A 16,390-nucleotide genomic window follows, 5' to 3' on the forward strand; every position below is an offset into this window, starting at 1 on the left:
ATAGTATATTATGCTTTGGCAATGATAGCCATACAATTTACAAACTAGAGAAATTTAAATGTATGTTTGTTAGCTGGAAGCATGTGATTTAGTCAAGGATCTACAGGCTTATAAGCTCCTAGATACGGACGGTGAACCACGTGGGTGTGGCCACCCAGCACATAGTAAATAGCAATTACTAAACACTCAGTATTACCAAACGCTAAGTGCTATCACTTATGATAGGAGCAGGAAAAATAGCAAGGTAATATATAGTGACAGACTTGACAGATGGAAGTGACAGACTTCACATTTCCCAGCGATATAAAATTCATTTTCAACGAAACATTAAATTAACCAACTTACAGAGGTTCTTCAGGAGTTGATCAAGAAAATTGTTGCTTCAGGGGCACCTGGCTGGCTCAGTTGGTGGAGCGTGTAATTCGTGATCTCAGGGTTGTGGGTTCGAGCCCCACATTGGGTGTGGAACTTACTTTAAAAAAAATATAAAGTCTTTTAAAAAATTATTGCTTCATAAAACCTAGCTCAGTAAATTATGGACTAGAAACTGCTACTATATCTCTCTCTGTGTGTCATCAACATTTTGCATGGGAGGGAGCGGAGAGAGCTTGATGTTCCTTGAAGCTCTGGCCTTGAATCATTGGCCAGGTGGGTTGGGAGCGGGGCAGACACGATTCAGAGGCTTCTAATTGTGAACTTTATTTCCACATCAGCCCCATCACGCACATACCGACCATGGACTCTAGATTATCAGCACCACTCCACTCATCAGGAGACAGAGTGAAAAGTAATTTATTCTTCCTTTTGAAAATTTGGGGACCCCCTTGTCCACAGTGTGCAAAGCACTTTGCTAGGTGCTATGTGAAGGTGTTGAGGCATGGGGCACTAGTTGAAGACAGTCATAAAAGATTTATGAATGTACTCAATAAAAGCTTAGCATGGGTGTGTCTAGACGTGGAGTACTGAAGTCCCTTTAGACCCCTGGAGTGCCTCTAATGAAGCATGAAGGTGCGGGGCCAATATCTTAGTACACAATGTTCCCTCCCTCGCCACCACTTTTCTCTTTTTCTCATCCCCCAAGCAGAGCATGAGTAAGAACACGCACCTCGTCAGTGGCCAGCAAATCGGCAGCAGTGCGGTTTAGAAGCTGCGGGATTTCTACTCCCACAGTCATGTTGTGAATTTATTCCACAACTTTGACTTTGGTCTAAATGTTTTCCTACCTCTTCTTACCGCTTTTGCCTTACAGATCTTTGCTACACTCCTCTTCAGCACCCTCAAATTTCCCATTTCCTAATTTTTGTCTTTTTTCCCTTTCAGTTGCATCAAGTAGCACTAGAAATAGAACTTTTTAAAAAAGATTCATTCATTCATTCATTCATTCATTCATTCATTCATTCATTTATTATTAGAGAGAGAGAGAGAGGAGGTGGGAAGAGGCAGAGGGAGAGGAGAGAGAAACCCAAGCAGACTCCCGGCTGAGCGCGGAGTTCGACAGGGGGCTGGATCTCATGACCCTGAGATCACAACCGAAACCCAAATCAAGTCAGACGCCTAACCGACTGCACCACCCTGGCACCCCTAGAAATAGAACCTTTATTCAAAGGTAAGCCCATTGCTAAGGAGGAGGGAATAATTAAGCTTAGATGCCAGATGTTATATTTAGGCATCCCATTGCCGTGTTTTCATACATGCATGTATTTTGCTTATTTCTTCAATGCTTGGCAGTAGAACTCCTGAAACAAAAATGCAGTTGGTCTTAAATCCAAGTCTCTATAGACTTTTGAACAGTATCAAAGACAATGAATCCAGTGATACGCTGTTCTCGGTGTGGTTAAAGAAATACATGTGAAGCAATAAAGCATGGATCGAGAAAGCCCAAATTTGAGGTCTGCATTATCACTTACTGGTTGTATGACCCTAAGCAAGTTTCTTTCTTTTTTTTTTTTTAAAGATTTTATTTATTTATTAGACAGAGATAGAGACAGCCAGCGAGAGAGGGAACACAAGTGGGGGGAGCGGGAGAGGAAGAAGCAGGCTCCTAATGGAGGAGCCTGATGTGGGGCTCCATCCCATAACGCTGGGATCACGCCCTGAGCTGAAGGCAGATGCTTAACCGCTGTGCCACCCAGGCGCCCCCCTAAGCAAGTTTCTTAACCTCTCCAAGGCTGTGTCCTTCTCTGTAGAATAGGATTAGCTATTGCTTTTGCTAATATTATCATTTTGGCTCCCAAACATTTCACCCTCTTGGTTATTCTCTGCCTGTATGCTAGACTTTGCCTCTTAAAATGTGGTATTCAGAGATGAATATAATATGACCAAAGTGGCATATAGTAAATCTAAACCTTCCTTGTCCCGGACAATGTGTATCTATGAACAGAGCACGGATATGCATTAGCACGATTGCAACAACACACGTTGTTGGCCCAGTTGTGATGGATCTCTACATGTCTTTTTCTCATAAACTGCAGGTAAGCTAGGTTTCCCCATGCCCAACTCTGACTCCTGTCTATCAAATGCAATTAATTAAGGCAAAAAAATAGGAGTTTATGTTTGTCTCAGTTAAATTCCATGCTGTTTTAAAAACAAAGGAGCTGCCTCTCACCTGTCACACAACCCAGCTATACCCGTTGTCTGTGGTTACTGGTCCATGCAAAGGAGAAAACGTGGTAGTCTCAGGTAGACTGTGGTAGGAGAATGGAGAGCGTGCCAGTAAGAACCAGTGAGTAGTGTCGTTTCAGAGCGTAAGAAATATAGAAGCAACTCTTGGCTAATAAAACTTATCTTGTTAGAATCTGTTAGTAGTTCTGCCTACCTCCTGCTATCACTTCTCCCTCTCTTCCCCTTTTCACAGGCCACTCCGGGTTCTAAGAACAAGGACTCTGAGTCAAGTAGACTTGGGGGAGCATCACGCTTGTGTTATGTACCTGCTGTGTGAACCAGATTAAGCTACTTAGCCTCCCCAAACCTCTGCTCATCTGCAAAATGAGGGTAGCAATAGCCAGCCTATCTAGTTGGGAAGACTGAGTGAGATAAACTTGCTGAAGGGCCTGGCATAGGGCAGAGAGCAGAGAGTGCCCTAGAGGCAACTGACCAAAGGGCAGCCTTTGGGAAATCACAGCCTGCAGGACAAAGTTCAAGCTCCTAAGGATGGCACGAGGCCTCTTTGAATGTGGCCCTCTCTCCCCTCCACTCCCCAGTGTGGCCTGTATGCCAGCTATGCTGACCTAGCCATGGTTTCCTGAATATATCTTGAACTTTCATACTTCCATGCCATGTTCATACTTTCTCTCTGGAAGGCGAGCCACAATCCAGTCCAGCTAGAAAACTTCTACTCAGCCTCAACATTCATCGTAGCTCCTCTGGGAAGCATGTGTTGGGAGGCACTTCTTCATGGTTCTCTAGAATTTCTGTCCAAGAGAGAATAGCTTGCAAGAGAGATAGCAGCTGCACTTTGGATCTGTCTCTTCAAGAACGTTGGTATAGTGAAGAGCTGGGGAAGACGGAGAGAGTGTCTCCCTCTGGGACAGAGGGAAGGCACACTTCCTGCCCCTTACAAGGTTTGGGCTTCTTTTTCTCCTCCTCCTTCTTGTTGTTGCTGCTGCTGCTGCTGTTGTTGTTCTTCTTCTTCTTCCTCTTCCTCTCCTTCTCCTTCCCCTTCCCCTTCTCCTTCTCCTTCAGCTTTGGATTTCCTAAGTTTAGGATTCCTCTCCTGTAACATAATGTACTGTATGTGCGGGTGATATCCGGCCCTCTTTCTATGGTCCTGTGGTATCTGTGTGTGCTTAGGGAACTGATGCAAAATCGCTGGTATTTGGCTACTGTTATTGCCATGAACAATAAACTGTCCTTCATCTCCAACGCAGGAGTTTTGTGTCTTTTACCAGTAACCACAAAATGGTGGTAGGCTGCCTTGTTCGCTTGTGAGCAAGTAAAACCTGAGACCCTTCATACTTCTTGGTAGCATGCTCCCTCCCTTCCCATCTCATCCCACTGTAGGGATATACATTTCTTTTCTTTCTTTCTTTCCTTTTTTTTTTTTTAAGATTTTATTTATTTGTCAGAGAGAGAGGGGAAGAGAGAGAGAGAGCGAACAAGCGAGCACAAGCAGGGGGAGCGGCAGGCAAAGAGAGAAGCAGGCTCCCCACCAAGCAAGAAGTCCAGTGAGGGACTCCATCCCAGGACCCTGAGATCATGACCTGCGCCGAAGGCAGATACTCAACCGACTGAGCTACCCTGGTGTCCCTGAGGTATACATTTCTTAAGCTCTGTTCTCAAAGTATCCCAAATATTGCACTTTATCACAATATTCAGTATCTACATAATTTTCTCTTTTTTTAAAGATTTTATGTATTTGTGAGAGAGAGAGAGCAAGCGCAAGTGGGGAGAGGGGCAGAGGGAGAGGGGAGAAGCAGACTCCCTCCTGAGCAGGGAGCTGGACATGGGGCTTGGTCCCAGGACCTCAAGATCATGACCTGAGCCAAAGGCAGACACTTTATGGACTGAGCCATCCAGGCGCCCCTACATAATTTTCTTACAACTATATCTACAGCATTATCAGTGCCTAGAATACACTGGGTGCTCAGTACGTTGTTGAATGAGTGAATATGGTCAGCCTTCAGCAGTCCTCTAAGACTCTTCCCATTGCTGGTATATATATACCCAAGAGGATGCCTAGTGCTCCTGGCGTCAGTTCTGAATGTCTTGTGCTCTCTTCTGCCACAAACCCTTGATCACCTCTCCTTTCCTGCCCTGGAATGACCAATTCAGTTCTGGTGTCTTATGAATTATTCCTGGCCTCTGTTTCCTCTTTCCTGTGCTAGTAACTAATTACTAGTAACAAATCTTCACCAAAGAGTCCCCCCAGGATCTCTCTTCTTAGTTTCCACATTCCTAGACAACTATCAGGAATAGAAAAGATTTTCATTCTATCATGCAACTTATTGGTTATGCATTTTTTTACATGCAAATTCAGATAAATATGTCCTCTGTATTTTAATCCAAGCCAGTGGTAGTAGATATAGACTAGACAAGTTCATCTCCAAGTACAGGACTTTGCACTACTCTTCCCAAGAACTTTCTCTCAATTGTTTTCCACCTATTTAATCAATATTTCAGTACAATAATTCATTATTTCTTCAGTGAACAAACGTCTATTCAGTTCCTCTTAATTGCAAGGCCAGTGTCTTTCTCACTTTAAGGAACACAAAGATAAATCAGATATGATTGGTGCCCTCAAAATGCTAGTGATAAAATATGTATAAATTTTATGCCACAAAAATACTGTAAGGTTTTAGACAAAATAACATCTGTGCCATGTCTGAAAATATAGATAAAATTCAGAAAGCGCTCAATACAGTGTGGGGTTGAGGGTAAAGAAAGTATTCTAGGCTCTGGGAAGAGCTTCTGCAAAGGCTCAGAGTCAGGGCAATTCAAGTACTATCGGGCAATCATCAGAAGGTTCACTTTGGCCTGAGTGTTGAATACGTTTAGGAAAAGATTGACTGTAAAGTTGTATTGGGAGATTGGAACCAGAGCAGGGGCCGTTAGGATTAAGGCGTTTGTTATATAATGAACACTTTGTTTGGTATTTTACAGGCAGTGAGAGGGCAGTGAAAGTTTCTGATCAGAAGAAAATCTTGATCACAGGCAAGTTAACCTGGTGGTCACTATAAAAATGGATTGGAGCATGGAAAGGTAAGAAGATTTGGGAGACGTGTGTTGATAGCTAGAACATGGCCAGTGGCAGGAGATACTGAGTGGAGAACAGATTTTAAAAGATACCAGAGAGAAAGTTGAAAACATGGAGCACTTGAGTGGAAGCAGAGTCTCCAATCAAGTGTGATTTTGCATAATCCCTTTAACAGCCAGTCAGTATTTTTCCATAAGAATATCATGAGGTATGGGTGGTCAGACGTCTTGTTGAAGTCAAGATGTGTTTTGCTTTTCCATTTGCCTTGACTGACGTCCATACATGTATTCTTAGCAAACGTGGGCTCCTGCCTTGTCATCACCACTGGCTTTCCTATGCATTTACAACCCTCTTTTTTTTTTTTTTATTGTGGTAAAAAGAAAACCCACATTATATAAATTTATTCTTAACAATTTTAAGTGAACAGTAAAATATTGTTAACTATATGTACGTTGTTGTCAACAGATCTCTAAAACTTTTTCATCTCGTGTAACTTCATACTCAATGAACCACAACTCCATCTCCTTCTCCCATAGCCCCAGGCAACCACCATTCCTCTTTCTGTTTCTATGAGTTGAATTACTTTAGATACCTTAGATTAGTGGAATCATGAATTATTTGTCTTTTTGTGATTGGCTTGTTTCACTTAGCATAATGTCCTCAAGGTTCATTCATGTTGTAGCATATGACAGGACCTCCTTTTTAAGGGCTGAATACTATTCCATCACATATATGTGTATATACCACATTTTCATTATCCATTTATCTGTTAATGCACATTTAGATTGCTTCCACTTCTTGGCTATTGTGAATCGTGCTGCAATGAACATGGGTGTACAAATATTTTCTCAAGATCCTATTTTCAATTCTTCTGATGCACATCTGAAAGTAGAATTGCTGGATCATATAGTTCTATTTTTAATTTTTTGAGGAACCTCAATACCATTTTCCATAGCAGCTGCACCATTTTACAATTCCACAAATAGTTACCACCCTCCTATGAAAAAAAAGTCCATTTCAGAATGCCTCTGATGGCAAAAATTAAGTTCATGGGTGAGTGATTTCTGAAATCATGAGACGATTATAGCATGTGATCCTTATCTAGGGCCTGGTCTTCTAACCAACATAGTAGGAGCTCAATAAATATTTGTTCAATGAAAAGTCGAACAACTCTAGACTTTTGCTGTCTTTTCTCAATCTCTTGCTTCACAAACATATACCAGTGGTCTAGGATTTCAGGGAATCAGATTGATGTTCAGAGATCAGAGAGCTTCAAGATATTTGGTATAGCTCCATAATTTGATGCGTGAGGTTATGTGATTCTTTTTTTCCCCAAAGTTGGGCCAGGTGACTTGAATTTATTTACAGAAACACCAATTCCTTTTTGTTTTCTTTTTTAACTTACCCTCTGATTTTAGTTCTCAACTATATAGGCTCTACTCTTTTCATCCTGAAAATAATTGTTGTTTTAGAATGTGAAAGCAAAATAGAAACAGAGCTTAGGTAGTTGTTTATCTCAATGAGCTTTATCTTTCAAGGGGATAATTTTGGGAGATTAAACAACTAGGCACGTCCTACCTCTTTCAGGACCGACTTAGGAACGTTTCAAAGAAGTCATTAGTGTCACCATCAGTATAATCACCAAACAAATTAATCAGATTTGACTCTTAAAAACTTAAATATTTAAAAATCAAGCCTACTCTGAAAGGACAAAAATTTATCACTATTGGGAATATTTACTAAGTAATAACTACAATTATTTATAGAACTATACACAGGTACTTTCCATGCATTATATCATAACAGCTCACTGGTATTATACTTATTCGCATGAAATAGATGAGATCTGAAACAATAAATAACTTGTCTATGAAATGCTGAAATTTGAATTCTAGTCTGTGAGACAGCAAAAACATGCTTTTCATCACTGCAGTATTACTTACCAAATGCAAGGAACTGTGCTGGAAGCTATGGAGCATTTGAGAACCGTGTAACAAGTCCTTAAGTAGTTTATGCAGTCTGGTACATGATATAAAACAAGTATTATACACAAAAGAAAATGTGCCTGTCCAAGAAGACATGTACTGTGTTATTTAAAGAAGTATGCTATGAATTCTGAAGCCAACTGGAATAGGTGTTTAAAAAAAAAAAAGGGAAGGGGCCACCTGGGTGGCTCAGTCAGTTGAGTGGCCAACTCTTGATTTTGGCTCAGGTCATGATCTCGGGGGTCCTGAGATCAAGCCCCATGTCAGGCTCCACGCTCAGTGGGGAGTCTGCTTGAGGATTCTTTCTCCCTCTCCCTCTGCTCTCCCCCCCTCAAATAAATATTTAAGAAAAAAAAGGGAAAAAAAAAAAGAAAAAAGAGTTTAAATTAAAAGCAGAACGGACTATATAGTAGAAAAGGCAACAAACAAATCAGAACACATGGATTCTGGTTCCCAGTTACCACTTATTAATGAGTCATTGGGTATTCTGCAAATTTTATATAATATGGTATAATTACATCATCAGAGTAAGTTTATTGCCGCCTAACATGAAACAGTAAATATATCAGAAAAGTTCCATAGGGTTGTTTAATCTCACTACATTATATACATTACATGTATGTGTGTGTATATATATATATATATACACACACACACACACACACACACATCACATATATTATTTTATTTCATATTAGATGCAATGCTGTGTTCTCCAATGCAACTCAAGGAGCAAAGCCATCCTGTAAGAATCAAAGGCTTCTATGATCAAGTAAAATGTTAAAGGGAAGGCAAAGTGGCAATTAAAAAAAAAAGTTCTTCCCCTGCTTTTTAGCTTATCTCTCCCTTCCCCCAGCCTTTATTCTTCTGATTCATTCAAGAAAGAGAGTATAAAAGCATCTTATTTGCAATTCTTATGCAGGAAATATGAGCACTTAGGGTCAATTGAAAGGAAACCGAGAGAAGGGGGAGTCAAGAGGAAGAAGAATGTCATACAATTAGGGAATTTAGAGACACACAGTTAAGAATGTCATGCAAATGTGTGTAACTTTGCCAGATACTTAAAGCATTCTTGTATTTCATTTTATTACCTCAACATTTTTCCCTTTCCACGAACCTTTATTCTGATGCTTAGAAATAGTTCTAATTCACCTAAATTATAAGTAAAGTTTTGGAGGCAGTATAGTCAAGGGTATGACTGTTTTACACGGGTTAAAATTGTTAAACAGGCTGACCCTTATTACAGAAAGCTTCCGGGGAAGGTAGTGCTGCCCTCCCAGCAGATGTTCTAAAACTGTTGATCTCCCCAGCTCCTCCCCTCCCTTTTTCATAAGGAAGATTTTGCGAACATGCTAAAGGCAGTGTGGTGATGTCTTAGTGACAAAAGCTAGGTTTCAGTCAGCAGCTTTCATTAAGGTTAGCTTTTAGCCTGTGCCCTCATCATGTGCCATAGATTTAGTTTAGGATTAGCAAGTGCTAATCCACGTGGAAACGATCTCTATGATCCACATATGCTTAGCAATCTGATTACGTTTTCAAATGTACCTTTTAACTCCTCTTGTTAGCCTTAATTTTAAGAGATGTGAACAAATTAATAACATTTGTGTCTTTCCTGGTCAGTTTAACTTTTAACCAGGTAGGCTATGAAAGCCTAGTTCCCCAAGGCAAGCTCATAGATTCTAGAAATCTCCTGATCTCGCCTCAGCTCTTAGGACAGGGCCCTTTGTGTGCACCGTCCTCACGAATTAAAGAACTTGACTAACTGGAGAAACAGATAATAAAACGTCTCCCCAAAAGGTAATTATTCATTTCAGGGCACTTTTTGGAGATGTTTTTAAGCCAGCGCTGCATCTGATGGGGGGCAAGGAGGGTAAGAGCCATCCCCAAATGTGGGGCTTAACACCCGGAGATGCCTCCAGTCTGGCTGACAAATCTCCGAAGTGGGAATAGTCAGTTTTCCCTCCACAGGGCCTCGGCGTGTGAGGGATGGAGGGGGATGGGCAGGGGCCATCAGGGGAAAAGTCTCCGGCCTTTCCACGTCTCTCAACACCATCCCTCCCCCACCCCTCCTCCTCCTTCCCCGAATCCTAAACAAGCCGGCAGGAGAGGGGCCCCGGGGGCAGCCTGGGCCGCAAGGCTCGGCCTTTGTGGTTCTGTCCTCGACGGTGGCGGGCAGGCAGAGGGGGCGGGGCTGAGGGCCAAAGACCCTCAGCCGGGGCTTGACCCCCAGGTGCATTGTCCGGCGGGGTCCGGCGGGGCCCGCCCCCACCCCGCGGGGCAGCTACAGGGCCGCCACGGGGCCCCCTCCTGGCGTCTCCCTCCGCCGGCCGCACCGACCTCGCGGTCCCCAGACCAGGGGCCAGATGTAGAAAGTAGTCCCCAGCCCGGCAGCGGCGGCGCTGTCCACTCCGCCGCCCCCGCCCCCTCCAGCCGCCGCCTCACTCCGCCCCCAGGCCGGACTCTCGGGCCCCCTGCCTCCTGCGAGCGGGTGTCCGTGCGCCGGCCTCGCCGCGACCACAGAGACCCACCGCCGGCAGCGCCGAGCCACGCCAAGCCACGCCGGAGCTCGGGAGGGAAGCCCCGGCTGCGCGCGTCCAGCAGCGGCGTGGGGAGCGCCCGGAGGCGGGGGCCGGCAGGCGGACAGCGGCTACGGGGCGGCCGGAGAGCATGCCCGCTCAGCCCCGTTGAATGGCGCCTTCTCTGCGACCCCTCGCCCGGCTGCGGCCGCCAGGGATGCTGCTACGCGCGCTCCTGCTCCTGCTTCTCCTCGGCTCCGGTCCAGGTGGGCGCGCTTTCTTCTGCGTTTCTTCTGCGCCTGTGGGGTTTGAGCAGGCGCGAGTGGGCTGGGGAGAGGAAACCGCGAAGGGGGGGTGTTGGGGGGACGGCGAGGTCCTCCGCGGTGAGGTGACCACCGGACCCTGCCCCCTCCCTGCAGCCAGTCGGGAGCTGCTGCTGGAGGCGCGGGCGGCCCGGGGGCTTTGCGGGGGCGCGGGCAGAGCTGTGGGCGCCTCTCCCGGCACACGCCCCTCCTCGCTGCGCTCCCCGAGCCGCAGGCTGCAGGGCCGTGGCGCCCGCTGTCCACTCTTCCCCCTTTCTCCTCGCGCCATTGTCCGTACTCCGGCCGCGTCCTCGCCTCCGCCGCCGGCCCCGGCTCCAGCTCCGCGCCGCCCGCCCGCTCGCCCGCCGGGGCCGCCGCGGCGCACGTGGCTTTATTTATATTGTTTCCTTAGTGGCAGCCTGGCCACGCAGGGGGCGCCGCGGTTTCTCGCGGCTTCCCCTTTTTGCAGTGGGGGTTCTCCCCAGGTTTTAGGGCAGGGGAAAGAATAGGTGAACTCAGCTTCCAGGGCAGCACCCCTAGGGGCCCCATTTTCCCAGATCCGGATCAAGAGAGGAGAAGGGAGGGGTGGAATTCGAAAGACAAGGTGGGTTGGAAGGTGCATGGCCGATTTGTGCTGGGGGGGGGGGAGGAAGGTACCCGGAGCTGAGAAGGCAGATATAACTCTATAAATAGGATTCTACCCCCTCCCCCGTAGCCAGGTATTTTGGGGCAGGGCCTGAGGTGTGTACCAATGTGAAGATTCCTCAAAACTCCAGATTAACCTTGTGCAAACTTGGATGAACTAATTTTTCTCGTTTGCGTCTGCGTTGGTTTATCCTCAAAGAGATAAAAAGTGTAAAGTGGATGTGATGATTGCGGGGGGCGAGGAGGAGAGATGTTCAGGAGAATGGGTTATTTTATTTATTTACAGGTTACAAACCCCGGACTTTCATCTTTTCTGGAGAAGTTAGTTTTCTGTTAACATGAGAAAAGGATCAAAGTCAGATGTGACTCGGAAACACAATGGGCGCCTTCCGGAGTGGTCCTTGCAGCGCGGGGCTGTTAGGGTCGCTCGCGTTGCCCTGGGCATGTATTAGAAGTCCACAGCCCGAGCGTGGGAGCGCGTGACTGGTGTGTGAGGTTTCCGAGGACCTCCCTTGATGAGAAACAGATCAGTCCCGGGAATTTGTAATCATGTATTCAGAACATCATAAGGAAGATGAAATGTTCCCAAACTCCTAACATTTCCCAATCAATAAGCCACACTTTAGCTGGCCTTTGCGCAGAATGCAGAAGGTGACGGGTTATTAGGCAGTCATCGGACGCTTTCTCCTGGCAGGGACCGGAGCGATGTGTATGCTTAGGATAAAACCTTTCCTCTGCTCTGATAAAAATGTGTATTGGTTGATTAAGCAATCTCCTATCCCTATTAGACAGTAAGGACCAATTAGTCACGCACTTTCTTCCAGCAGTTGGTAGTTCTAAAAAAAAAAAAAAGAAAAAGAAATAAAAGTTTTCTAATCCGATCACCCACTGAGTACAATCAGCAAGAGTTACCAGCGTTTTAAAGTCTACTGTTTGTCCATTAAATACCTACCTTACTCTGCAGAAATTAAGTAAATGGATCTCTTTCAAGGAGAGGAGACAGAGTCCTTGCTGTAAAAGGACAGATATAAAAATGCAAACTTGTAATTTGTCGCAAAAGATAAACGCACTTCCCAAAGGAGTAGGTGCCAAGGGGTCCAAAACATTTCAAGGGACAAGGAAATAAACTTGCTTGTTCACAGAGTTGGAGTTTTGCTAATGATTTCTTGTAAAATTAGACTTTTACAACTTACTCTGTTCAAGATCTTTTTGACAAGCTTGTAAAAGTAGCAAACAGCTTGTGCTCATGAGTTTTCCTGATGATTTTGATACTCTAGCAAGGAGCTTGAGAACAGGATTCCTACAAGGCATAGAAGATTATGAAATCTTCCCTATGCTTTTAGAGTAGATATTGTAAAAGATGATTTTTCTGATTTGTTGAAAAAGTTTGCTGCGTTTAGATTGGTTTTATTAAGGTGTTTATCAGTTAACTAATATAGTTTGTTAAACTTTGTCATGTTACACCCTGGATATGTTTTACAATTATGTGTTAAGAAATGATTTTATACCTGTAATTCTGGATATACCTCCCCCCCTTTTTTCCCTTATAGGAGTGTGGTGCTTTAGTGAACTGTTTTTTATAAAAGAACCACAGGATGTAACTGTGACAAGAAAGGACCCAGTCGTTTTAGATTGCCAGGGTCATGGAGAAGTTCCTATTAAGGTCACATGGTTGAAAAATGGAGCAAAAGTGTCTGAAAATAAACGGATCCAGGTGCTGTCTAACGGCTCCTTATACATCAGCGAAGTGGAAGGCAAGCGAGGAGAGCAGTCTGATGAAGGATTTTATCAGTGCTTGGCAATGAACAAATATGGAGCCATTCTTAGTCAAAAAGCTCATCTTACCTTGTCAAGTAAGTGTTTAAACTTCATTGTTTGACATTTTTCATTGCTACATTTTGATGATTTTGTGATTCACTATGTGCTAACCCCCAAAATCACACAGACATTAAGAATTTTCCTGGAAATAGTAACTGGTGTTAACTAAGGCATGCAGAAAAATCTGAGAAAAAATAATAAATTTGAATGAGTGATTGAGAATGAAAGTCAAGTTAGGTTTAGAACAGCTAAACGTGTAGAAGTGGCTTTATATAAATTTACAAGTGTTTCATACTATGAAAAGAGTTGGGTGTAAAAGTTTGGCTAACAATGAAAGTTTTAAAATCTAATCTTTCATAAATTAATAATTAAATTTTAAAAATCACAAGCAAATCTTTCTGATTTGTAGATGGCCCTTGAGTGCTAAATCTTTCTTATAGCCCAACCTTCCGTTTCTCTGAGTGCTTTAAGATCACTCATGTTGCTTTTTAATTGTAGAGAGGGCATTGGTCAGTAACTCTCAAGCCTTTGAAGTATTCCTAGTCTTTTTCTGCTGGGAGAGAAAGAGGTTAAGGCCATTTCCATATTATGCCTAGTGGATTTAAACCAGATCTGCCCCCTGTATTCCAGTTGTCATAAAGTTTGCTGTCTGATGATTTCCTTTGTATTAACAGCCCCATCAGATCAGCCATTTGTCCAAGTGATCCAGTGCTTGGTGGCTGCCCTGATAACTGTTGAGTGTAAAGATGGGCCTAGGATGGATGGGGAGCTCCTTGTTCCCACTGAGGCTTTCCATCTTTTTGGAAGATCAAACATTAACACTCAAGATCACAGTAGACAATGTAAATCTTAACAACAACAACTGTATCTTAAAAATAGTTTTTTACAAGTATTGTAGCTACATTGTTTTGTTGATCCACGAAAGATAGATCTTGTGCTATGCTGTCAAATTGATCATTTACAGAATGAACAATAGGGAGAGCGAACTCTTGAGATAAAGACATAATCTTTAGGAAACAGTTACTTCAGGGTCTACACGTTGAAATTTAGAAAGCTATTAGCGGGGATTTTCTAGGTGACTTTCTTTTAACAGTGTATGACCATATTTATGCCACCAGCATATTAATAATTTATTTTATTTGTGCAGTAATGATTGTAGAAAATAAGTTCCAAGCAAAGATACTTTTATATTGAAATTTATCAGAAAGGTAGAAAAGTTTCCAGTTTTATCACCCCCCCCAAAGGTTTTTCTCAGCAAAAACCTGAGAAAATTTCTGATCAGCTCTTTTGTTTGCCATAATCACTGGCCAATAATCATTTTGTTGTTGTTGACTAATGTTTTTCTTGTGCTGTTTTCAGGATAGTGTGCTCTTTATGCTTATGTTCTGTTCATTTATTTTTTGTGTAACATGAAGTTGTTGTATAGAGTTGTAATTTTGTCACCTTTTCAGGGTTGTGGAGAGTGTTTCATGCCCAGGAACTGTAGCTTGTATTTCTTTGCTGGAGAGGAGCAGGCTAGAAAGGTGGAGGAGGGCGGATGGGCCTTAAAAGGATGAAGCGTTTATCATGACCACACATTATTTCCAGGACGTCCTTAGAAGCCTGACAAAATTCTAGGGCACTCAGAAATGCCTTGAGAACACACAGAGCTTTAAAGCCTGTATAGGATGATAAGTGTTATTAACAGTGACACAAATGTTAGTATTGGCCTTTTGAGTATCTTTAGATTTTTGTAACTGTAAAAATTATGGATAATATATATTACATGTGAATAGTTTTGAAAGCTGTGGTGGGAGGAAGTTTTTCATATAATGAATATCAAAAACTTTCTAGTGAAACTGTGTAAGAACATTGTTATTAAATGTCAACGGTACAGTTATAGCGACCACACTTTAAATAGGCACATGTTTTATTTAACTCAGTGGAGGTATTTTGGTGGGAAATTACATTCAGTATTATGGATTTAAAATTACTGCATAGTGGTTTTAGATTTTTCTTTAGAAATATGAGACTTCTTAGAGATTCTGAATTCACAAAGTTCGTTTGGATGTTTAAAAAGCAATGTCCAGTGATGACTTTATCCTATGTTCAGGGTAAAGATGTTATACATATTAAACAGGAATAGAATAGGCATTAAGTGGACATTCTGTTTTGCTTTAAAAAAAAAAAAGCTGGTTCTCGCCTAGTTATTGATAGCAGCAGGGTGCAAGCATGTTCTTTTTACTTTCGGATCAAAGATTTGTCAGCAAGCATATCTTTTGATTCAGAAGTGTAATAGTACAGCATCTGAAAATCTAAAATTCTAAACTATGCAAGTTTTAGATTTTTAACACATAGGCAATCAAGTCTTGGTTTCTAAACTTAGGAACTAGAAGCTGAAAGTTGCACTCTAGGCAAGAATTCCATTATTCATGTGTAAATTAGGAATTCACAGGGTTAAAAGGTTAGAAACTGGCCAGGATGAGGTTTACCCTTGTGATAAAGAGCAGATGACCCTCATTCATTGGCCAAAGCTTTCATGTAGCTCTTCTGCAAAGTTAGTTATTGCCATGAATTGTTCTTGAGGAATGCAGAAATTCAAATGTGAACAGGCCTTTCCTTAAGTGTCACTATGGAGCCTTATCTCCCAAGCACATCAGAGCCGGCTGCAGGGACAAGGTTCCTCCCCAAAGGCCTGGAGGCTTTGCTTTCCTGTTGTTCATCCAAGCACAAAAGAATTTGTCTAACTTAGTTTTTCTAAGGCACCCCATTTTTAAAGGAAAGTATAGGGTTAAAGTAATATTTAGGTTTTTTTTTTTTTTAAAGGTAATCCTTTTTATTGGTAGGCATTTTAGCTGTTTTACATTTTCATGAAATTAGAATAGAAAGAGTGTGGGAGGCCCTTTTTCTGGTTGTATACAATAGTAAGAACAGAAGATTAAGCAATTTCCTATAAATTTCAGTATTTTTAGCTTTTGGCAAATTGAATTGTCACTTTCACAGGCACTAAATCTTCATTATGTAAATAATTTAATTTAAATATTTTAGGAATAAGAAATAATCCATGGACATTTTGATGTGCCTTGCATTCTTAACATTAAAGTAAGATAAATTTCATAGGAAAGCATTAGTGTGGTAAAATGGTCTCATATTTCAACAAGTTTAAATTAAGATAAGAGACATTTGAGAGAAGTGAAGGGGGAGGCGGGTTGTGTTCTGTGATGTGTAAAAGACTGGCTGTAAGCTAGTGATTGAACAGGAAGCTCGTTGTTTATTTCCTTTCCATAAAAGGTGGAAATTGAAGTCTTAGGATAGAGGGAAAGAGAACATAAAGCCAGCTTATATTTCTTAGGTATTTCAGGATGTTCACTTGGGTGAGAAATCATTTTTTAAGTGAGCATTCGTTAGCTGGGAGACCATAGTATTGTAACTTTATGGTGTTCCCCCCCCCCC

At 42.6% G+C, this 16,390-nt stretch overlaps 1 protein-coding gene across 1 annotated transcript in view; it reads left to right on the forward strand.

The window, feature by feature from the left end:
• Nucleotides 1-10,365: 10,365 nt before the first annotated feature.
• The window catches only part of PRTG (protogenin), a 119,666-nt gene continuing 113,641 nt past the window's right edge, over nucleotides 10,366-16,390 (forward strand). Inside the window, exons 1-2 of the mRNA XM_040620419.1 lie at nucleotides 10,366-10,459; nucleotides 12,691-12,993. Of these exons, the coding sequence (XP_040476353.1) occupies nucleotides 10,366-10,459; nucleotides 12,691-12,993 (397 nt within the window). The remainder of the gene's footprint in view (nucleotides 10,460-12,690; nucleotides 12,994-16,390) is intronic.

This window comes from Ursus maritimus, unplaced genomic scaffold (assembly GCF_017311325.1).
Source record: "Ursus maritimus isolate PB19 unplaced genomic scaffold, ASM1731132v1 scaffold_35, whole genome shotgun sequence".
NCBI classification, from domain to species: domain Eukaryota; kingdom Metazoa; phylum Chordata; class Mammalia; order Carnivora; family Ursidae; genus Ursus; species Ursus maritimus.